At 39.7% G+C, this 10000-nt stretch overlaps 1 protein-coding gene across 8 annotated transcripts in view; it reads right to left on the bottom strand.

The window, feature by feature from the left end:
* Positions 1-10000, bottom strand: part of LOC135107315 (neuronal cell adhesion molecule-like) — a 111056-nt gene that overhangs the window by 39210 nt on the left and 61846 nt on the right. For all 8 annotated transcript variants that reach the window (XR_010271702.1, XR_010271700.1, XR_010271697.1 and 5 more), the window contains one exon: positions 8340-8472. Coding sequence is in view for 1 of the 8 variants with exons in the window: in XM_064017015.1 (XP_063873085.1) it covers positions 8340-8472 (133 nt within the window). In the remaining 7 variants the exon portion in view is untranslated. The remainder of the gene's footprint in view (positions 1-8339; positions 8473-10000) is intronic.

Below are 10000 nucleotides of genomic sequence, written 5' to 3' on the forward strand. Positions count from 1 at the left end.
TTGAACTACACCTCTCTAAGAAATGCAAGTATAAAAACCCTTATGATGGTTTCTACCAGCTTTCCATATGAACACTGAACACCATTAACAACAGGGATGAACATAAGAACATAAGAAACAAGGGAAGCTGTAAGTAGCCATCAGGCTTCCCCATCCATAAATCTTTCTAATCTTCCCTTAAAGCTCCCTAATGACTCGGCACTAACAACTTGATTACTGAGTCAGTTCCATTCATCTACCACTCTATATGCGAACCAATTCCTTCCTATCTTTTTTTAAAACTTAATTTTTTCAATCTTGAATCCGTTATTTCTTGTTTTTTTTCCTGGTTACTGATCCTAAGAATTTTGCTTCCTGTTCCTGTTGTATGCTGACCAGAACTTCACAGTATATTTTAGATGAGGTCTGACCAGAGACAAATATAACTTTAATATTACTTCAAGACTTCTACTTTTAACACTCCTAAAAATTATTCCTAATATGCATATTTGCTCTGTTTCTGGCCTCTATGCATTGCTTTCTTAGACGGAGCTCAGAGCTAACTATAACTCCTGAACCTACCAGAGCTTCGTTGTTTATTGTGTACCTACTGTGTAGTTTTCCTCTATCTACGCTAAGTACTTTGCATATATTGATATTAAACTGCATTTGCCATTTGTCTGTCCATTCGGTCAACCTATCCAAATCTGCCTCCAAGGCGATGGCATCCAATTCTAACCTATTTAACCTACCTGTCTTCGTGTCATCCGCATATTTACTAACATTACTACTAATTCCACTATCTAAGTCACTAATATATATTGAAAATAACAATGGCCCTAATACTGATCTCTGTGGCACGCCACTAATTATTTGACCCCACTTGGATTTCAGAGCCGTTTTTTTATAACTCTCTGTTGCCTATCGCTTAGCCACGACCTTATACAGTCTAACACCTTCCCATCTATCCTGTGTGCCCTAACCTTTCCCATGAGCCTCAGATGGGGTACCTTGTCAAGCGATTTACTAAAGTCCAGATATAGGGTGTCATAACTATCACCATTATCTGCCGTCTCGTAAACCTTACTGTAAAAACTTAACAAGTTCTTCAGGCAAGACGGCACCATCACCCTAATAATAATAATAATAATAATAATAATGAAATAATAATCATAATAATAATGATAAGTCTTCAATGTAATGAATCATCAACGAAAGCAATTAGGTGGAATCAGTTCCATAAACGAGCCGAACGCTTCTTATCCATGAATACTGAATCGGCTGGGACACGCTGATCGTCTCTTTGGAAAGTAAAGCCGGTCATGAGCTGCCAGTGGCGGGAATGAGGTCAGGCCGTAATGCCGATTAAGAGCGGGTGGGCTGGGATGTGCCAGAATTACCTTGCTTTATGCGTATCCTAGGTATGAGAGAGAGAGAGAGAGAGAGAGTGAGAGGCTGGTTTGGGAAGTCTGTTTATATGTGAGGGTAACAAATTATCTTGCGCTCTAGGGTGAAAATTGACGCGAATTATTGGCTGAACAATATATTTAATAGAACACATATCTTGAGTGAATGACAGGAGTGACAGGGGTGGCTGTAGGCACAGTTGCACCATGAAAATCATAATTAAATGTATTATGAAATGTACTTTCTTTTATATCTCCCGTTTTCACAAGATTGATAATACAAAGAATGCACTTCACTGACGATGAAATTTTGCATAATGATTCAAGATACAAAAATAAAGGATAACTAAATTAAGTAAAAGTAAAGACATTTGATAGTCGAGTTTTTAATTTATTATTATTATTATTATTATTATTATTATTATTATTATTATTATTATTATTATTATTAATTATTATTATGATCATTTTGTATTTATTATTATTATTATTATTATTATTATTATTATTATTATTATTATTTTTATTTATTTTTTTTTTTTCATTCCACGGGCAAGTCATATTTGTAGGTGGGTGTGTAGGCTTTGACGTATTCTAGTGACGTGCAGGATTTGGTCGACCCGTAAGATTGTGTCCGTCCCTGCCTTTCTTTACATGAGTTGGTTTCCTAGGCACAATATTTGATTATTTTCAAGGGCATCTGAATAAAGAATCATAAGCTATGACAAGACCAATGATATATAGAAATACAAACGTAAAGGAAGAGAAATATGATAATGGCTAGTCTCACTCACCTTTGTTGTAAGACACACTGGCCATATGAGTCTTGATTCATATTGTCATACAGGCATAGTGGATTACTTTCTTGCGCTATTTAGGAACAACAACCCCTAATCTTTCTCCGGCTCTCGGTAAATCGAGACATTGCTGAAAATATTGCCAGAATAACTCGAGTAAAACCTCAGCACGCGGCTGTTGCCTCCACTGCACGAGGCTTACTGCTGGAACTGTGATGTGACGTGAATGAGTGTCCAAGTGTTTGAACAACCATTCAGGATGACACACAAAGGACTAGAGGACATTTTTTTTTTCTTGGGTAAGAAATCTTGCCTTGGCTTTCGATGCATAGATGAACGAAACAGTACATGTTACAAATTAAACCCTTTTCTGAAACAATAAAAAGCATATTACACTGGTCTGCATTTATGAATAAAAAAATCTCAAGCCGTCTGTGGGTGTCAAACTTGTAAAGCTCCCCGAAAAACACTATCCACCATAATGTTGTTATGAAACGATCTTGCACACGTATGCAAGATCATGACAAATAATCCAGTCATGTAATGGAAACAAACATTAAGTGGGCCTTTTTTATACAGTTTTTTGTTGCCCGTGGCAAGTGGTCTTGCATTAGAAAAATAATAATGTGCTGTACCACACTGGAATATATATTTCTTCCTTTGATCAACTTGTTTTGGAATCTACATATATGTATACTGCATGACCAAGGAAATTGGTACAATACTTGTCCAGAGAGAGAGAGAGAGAGAGAGAGAGAGAGAGAGAGAGAGAGAGAGAGAGAGAGAGAGAGAGAGAGAGAGAGAGAGAGAGAGACACTGAAAAAAAAAAGAAACAAGACAATATTAATAAATTTACTGTATTTACCGACCTATCTATTTACATACAGCGGCTGAGAGATGAGTAAATAAAACTGAAAAGCCTCTTTCATATTGACGGCGAGTGATGATGATGATGATGATGATGATGATGATGATGATGATGATGATGTTGGTGATGATGATGATGGTGATGATGATGATAATGATGGTGATGATGATAATAATGATGGTGATGATGATGATGAAAGAATGAAAGATTTCGTTCACATTTCCTCTGAGTCGTCACTCGCACACGAGCATACCAGACAGCGCTGTACTCGAGAGAGCTGTGTTCATCAGACAAGCTGGCAGCACGTCACACCAATATCATAGGTTTTAGTGACCAGCTAGTTTCAAGTGACCAAGTGCGCGCGCAGCCATATTTTCACTGCCAGACGTATGGCTCATTTACTCTCAGCCACGGTAACGTACAGACCTCCTTGCACCCCCTTTAAGACACCCATTTTATTCAAGGAAGAACGTTTAGGCGATGGCCGAGATCCGTTAGCTATTATGCCAAATCACACAATTTCTCTTTGATATATCAGTTGTTTTTACTTTTATTGGAGTTTAAGTATTAAGTATGAATTATTTAGTTTATCAAACCATTTAGTACTACGAATGGTTCTGGTTTTAAGATAATAGAACACTAATGTAGCATTACATAACCTAACCTAACTTTACCTAACCTATCCTACATGGCATGCCTACTACTGCTGCTGTCGAATGGTATTGGCTGAAGACGTCTGTGCGTTGCCGTAGCTGGGAGTGAATGCGTCGTACGTATGGCAGAAAAAATGGGGCTGCGCGCGCACTTGGTCACCTGAAATTAGCTGATCACTTGAGCCTACTACACCGGCACGGCACTGTCGCTGCGTCCTGTTGGTGCTTACTGTGCTGATTACTGCTTGCAGTGCACCCTGTCTAAAGCATCAGCATATTGGCTATTGCCGCTAAAAACAATGTCAGTCTCACGTATTTAAGAGCATGGAACACTGGCATCTCTAGCTAAAACAGCTTCTATGAAGTCAGGTGTTCTGAGACGTCTCCGCCAGTTTTTTTTACCCTCCCAGCTGCTAACTTTGTACAAGGGTCTTATCCGCCCATGTATGGAGTATGCTTCACATGTCTGGGGAGGTTCCACTCATACCGCTTTTTTTAGACAGGGTGGAATCAAAAGCTTTTCGTCTCATCAACTCTCCTCTGACTGTCTTCAGCCTCTCTCTCATCGCCGCAATGTTGCACCTCTTGCTATCTTCTACCGCTATTTTCATTCTAACTGTTCTTCTGACCTTACTAACTGCATGCCTCCCCTCCTCCCTCGACCTCGCTGCACAAGACTTTCTTCTTTCTCTCACCCTTATTATGTCCACCTCTCTAATGCAAGAGTTAACCAGTATTCTCAATCATTCATCCCTTTCTCTGGGAAACTCTGGAACTCCCTGCCTGCTTCTGCATTTCCACCTCCCTATGACTTGAACTCCTTCAAGAGGGAGGTTTCAAGACACTTATCCTTCAATTTTTGACCACCGCTCCGGACCCTATTCGGGAACCGGCATCTCAGTGGACTTTTTTTTTTTTCTTGCCCTTGGCCGGTGTCCCTCCTACATAAAAAAAAAAAAAAATACTTGTACTATATGTTTAAATTACCAATCCCTGATATACGTAAAATAAGCAATTCTTCACGTCCATAGTCTCGTGAGATGAATGAAAAATGAAAACATTAAAACAGGGATCTGTAAAGCAAATTTAGTCCATTAACCCAAAGCAGCTGAAGTCTTCACTGATGAACAAATACAGTGACCACCACGTGTAGGTTTCTTGAAGCTTTTCATATTTTGTGTTCTTATGTTCTTAGGTACTCGAGTCGTTGAGGATGACGCAGGCTTCCAGCAGTCCGGTACTAACTGGAAGCGGTGATATATTTGTCTTTTTGTAAGATGCCAACTCGAGAATTTTTCTGATGAAAGTTGTTAGTGACGGAAGGCCCTTTGGCCGAAAGGATGGACTCGTGAGCATTGGTGACGACAATACTGCCGTGACGCGGCCGTCCACGCCAGCAGATGAAGTACACAAGATTCACCAGCGTGAGGGAATGTGTGATAGATTGTTGGACACGCTTAAAGTGCAGGGCGCACCGCTAAACCTTCAAACTGAGTCTCTTTCAAAACAATCCATGAAAAAAAAAAAAATGAAAAAAAAAAAAAAGTGGTACTGCTGGAGCTCCCAGCATCGTGGGGAAAATTATTACTCAATTAACTATATGTCATTAATGTCAAGCGAAGGATCATCATCATCATCATCACCGTCATCATCGTCATCATAACCATCATCATCATGATCGTTCTTGAAAACAATATTTTTTCCAAAATTCTTTAAGTCACAACGTTGTGCTGCTTAAGTGCAATTTGATTTCCTTAAAGCCTCTGTATAGACTTTTATTTTTATTATTATTTTTATTCATGTATTTATCTATTTAATTCTATCGATGTGCAATCTCTTACTATCATAACACAATTTTTTTCCTTGGGTAACTTATTTTCTATTCGCTTATGCCTATAAAACACGGAAAAACGGAATATTTATTTGCTCTTGTGGCCAGGATAATGATATTTATGATATTTATCTATTCCTATTGAGAGAAAGTGGTAAATCTGAACTCTCATTTGCACAAAGTGTGGTAAATTTGAACTCTCATTTGCACAAAGTAGAAACAAAACGACATATGATACAAAAGTAACATTTATTTATTCGAGGTCTACACATGTGAGACAATAAAACATTAGAAAATAGTAGTTTTCCGCGATTTACACTTATACTGTAAATTACTTTCACGAATCAGCCCCCACATATAGTCTCCCATCATGTTTTCATTACAAGACCCTTGGTAGCGGCGTTCAAAGTCCACTATATCCTGGTGGAAGCCTTCGCCTTGCTCCTCGGAGAACGCTCCCAAGTTTTTTTTTCAAATTTATCAAGATGAGCGTCAAGGATATGGATTTTGAGGGGCACTCTGCAACCCATCTTGCCGTGGTTTCTCACTAAGATCTCTACAAGCTCCACATAGTTTTCGGCTTTGTGATTCCCCAAGAAGCCAAGAACGACTGTGACAAAGTTGTTCCACGCTGCTTCCTCCGTCCTAGTGAGCTTCTTGGGGAACTCCTTGCACTCCATGACCTTCTTTATTTGTGGACCGACGAAGACACCGGCATCCACTTTTGCCGCAGAACGCTTAGGGAAAAAATCTTGGAGATACTTGAAAGCTGCAGACTCCTTACCTAGAGTTCTGTCGAATTGTTTCATATGGCTCAATTTCAACTGCAGTGGAGGAAACAGTGCCTTTCTGGGGTCCAACAATGGCTCCTATTTGACGTTGTTGTTCCCAACACTGAACTCGGTCTGCTGTGGCCAGTCTCTCTTGTGGTAGTGTGCCATGGTGTTCCTGCTGTCCCAAAGGCAAAAATGACAAGGAAAGTTGGTAAAGCCGTCTTGGAGATCCATCAAGAAGGCCATCATTTTGAAGTCTCCGATAACCTTCCAACTGTACTCTTCATATTCCAAGGCATCTAGAAAGATCTTGACAATACTGTATTCCTCTTTGAGCTGAACAGAGTGAGCGAGGGAAAGAGATGGATACATGTTCCCGTTATGCACTGCTTTGAGGCTCCTGCACGAGCTGTCGATGAAGACCTGCACCTGCAGCGAGCTGTTACTTGAAGTTTTATTACGACTGTGTAAATTGTGTTTACAGTCTTACACTTCACACTTTTTTTTTTTTTTTTGTAGGAATCAGGAGAAAATAACGGAGTGCAAATCAACGAATGCATGGAAGGGTTTATCATTTCACCTTCAAAGGATGGTACCTGGTTCCAGAGTAATTATCCATGTAAATGTAATGACAACCAAATTCAGTTGCAAAGCAAATATGATTCTGATGTATGAAGGGCTGAAATTAAATCGAACCTTAATCAAAGATGAAAATCCACTGAACTAGAAACAGATAAAAAAAAAAAAAAAGCTGTCAAACAATCTTGAAAAGAAGGTTCTCACACAAACATGCATGAATAGTAATGACCTTAAATGCAGTATGGAACTGAAAGCACGTCAGGATTGAACATTTTATAATAATCACCACCCTGAAACGGAAACTATTTCAACACGAGAGACATACACTGCTTCACCATAACGTCAAAACCATAAAGGAATGGTATTATAAGTGAATCTCTAAAAGTAGTCCTGGATTTCTCACTACTTTTATTGAGAAACACAGCGTGCATGTGACCCCTAGACAGTACCTTGCCTCCCAACCAACTGGAGGCAGGATCACCTCAAAGGGACGGAAACAGAGCGGCTCCCGCCGTATGTCGCGAATAAACAATATTACAATTACAATACCTTTAAATATAACAACATTTAACTCTCAAAATATGTTCACTTTCAAGAAAATAAATAATAAGCAATAAAGTAAAATAAATAAATTAGTAGATGAATTAATTAATTAAAAAAAAAGACTAACTAACAAGGTAACAGACATAATGAATAAATAAATAGTCAGACCTTTACGAATATACCACTTTCTTCCAGTCCATCTGCTGCCTGATCAACCTTCATTAAAGTTACAAGACTCACACCACAAAGGCCTACTCCCACAACTTGCAGCTCTACGGTCATTTTGTCCCCGCAGCAGCCACCCTGCACGAACACAACCCAAGCGCCCGCAACAATGAAGTGAACTAAACATTAACATTTTACAGGTTTTACTTAATGGAGAGTGAAAAATAAAGTGGACATGTCGACAATCCTCTTACTTCCATACTAGAAAATGCAGCGCTGAGAACAAACGAAATATTTGCTCATGAAACACGTCTCTTCACTGTGTCAGTTATTATTATCATTATTATTATCATCATTATTTGTCATCATAAACGTCAGTAAGACTAGCAGAAAATAACTAAAAGATGCAAAGCTGATAATTATTGTAACTGAACTAGGTAAAATAGAATTGAGATACGTACATAAAACTGATTAAATAATATACGTGATTCGTCATTCCATATACGTAATAACAAGATTCTCTCTCTCTCTCTCTCTCTCTCTCTCTCTCTCTCTCTCTCTCTCTCTCTCTCTCTCTCTCTCTCTCTCTCTCTCTCTCTCTTCTCTGTAGTTCCTCAATGGAGCGTATTACCGTAACAATAAGAGGTGCTATATGATCTCCTTATTGTGGTGCCATAACTCACCTCCCCCCCCTCCTCTCTCTCTCTCTCTCTCTCTCTCTCTCTCTCTCTCTCTCACCGCGTACCTGTGACAGTGAGATATACGTTCCGCACAATCTTGGGGTCTGAGTTGACCTGGCACTTGTAGGCTCCTGCGTCCCTGGGCTGCGTGTACTGGATCTGCAGCGTCCAGTCATCCGTCTCGTGGCTGTGCATGATCTGGGGGCGAGACAAGGTCGGAGGTGTGAGTGTGTGTAACGAGGACGAAGGGGAAAAGAAGAAAAATAGTGAATGAGTGTATGTGTGTGTGGGGGGGGGGGACGAAGGAGAGAGCAATGGAGGAAAGATAGTGAATGTGTGTGCGCGTGTGTGTGTGTGTGTGTGTGTGTGTGTGCAGCGGGGACAAGGAAAAGGGAAGGAGAAAAGATAGGTTGTGTATGTGTGTGTGGCGAGAACAAAGGAAAGGGTGTAGGGGAGGGGGGAAGGTGAAAATGTGTGTGTGTGTGTGTGTGTGTGTGTGTGTGTGTGTGTGTGTGTGTGTGTGTGTGTGTGTGTGTGTGTGTGTGTGTGTGTGTGTGGTGTTAGTATAAATGGCTTAGTTTCACAATATTGTCTATCAAATGTGTAAGGCTGCTTTTCCATATTCTCTCTCTCCCTCTCTCCCTCTCTCTCTCTCTCTCATCTCTCTCTCTCTCTCTCTCTCTCTCTCTCTCTCTCTTACACCCTTGCCCCACATTTTACACTACCATATAACTCACTATTATTGTTCATTAACGTATCACACTTAATCTTCTCTGGCTACTCCTGCTGTCGGGAAAGCTTTTGAGTACTGCACGTGGGATTAGACTGTACAATATTAAATCCCTACCAGTGGTGATATTACGGAGTGGAATGAATTTGTGCTTAACTCGTTCATCATCACACTGGTAAGGTCGTTCATAACATCTCTCTCTAGCCATACCAGAGCATATATCTTTTTCATTTTTTTATTTACCTTTTTTTTTTGTGTGTGTATTTGTGTAGGGAAAGACCTGCTGCCTCTTCGGGACGTGAGATATGCTTGGTATGTACGTTTTATCATTTTATCATGTGTAAGGCCTGCTTTTTTCATTCTCTCTCTCTCTCTCTCTCTCTCTCTCTCTCTCTCTCTCTCTCTCTCTCTCTCTCTCTCTCTCTCTCTCTCTCTCTCTCTCTCTCTCCAAGCTTATATTCATCTCAATTTGGGGACAAAAATGGACATATTTTATCATGACCCTCATCAAAGTTTCCTTCTTAATTATTCTTCCACACATTTATGGATCTTGTATTCGAATTTGGTGAGTAGAAAGAAAACCTTTCTTTTCTAACATAAATTGTGACCTATAACTCGTATTTCGCGAGAATCAATTGAAGTTTGGGAGCATGTGTGGTGTCAGTAAAATTGCATCCTAATTACCAACCAATGGACATCTTATCAATACATCAGGTGAGTTGTGTCTGTTTACATACACAATAACACTCATAACATTCCTTTCCTGCAGCTGAGCACAGATCATCACCGTGGATGACAAAGATGACGATCCTTATAATCACGTAGTCGGAAGGAAAAGGAAATGATTACTTCTCGTCATTGGTGATTATCTGTTGGTTTTGTATTCGTGACTGATCTTTTGAAGGAGTAACATCCACTTTAGATACTTTTACGATATTCATTTATGAATCATAACTCTCTCTCTCTCTCTCCTCTCTCTCTCTCTCCTCTCTCTCT

This window comes from Scylla paramamosain, chromosome 15 (assembly GCF_035594125.1).
Source record: "Scylla paramamosain isolate STU-SP2022 chromosome 15, ASM3559412v1, whole genome shotgun sequence".
Taxonomy (NCBI): Eukaryota; Metazoa; Arthropoda; class Malacostraca; order Decapoda; family Portunidae; genus Scylla; species Scylla paramamosain.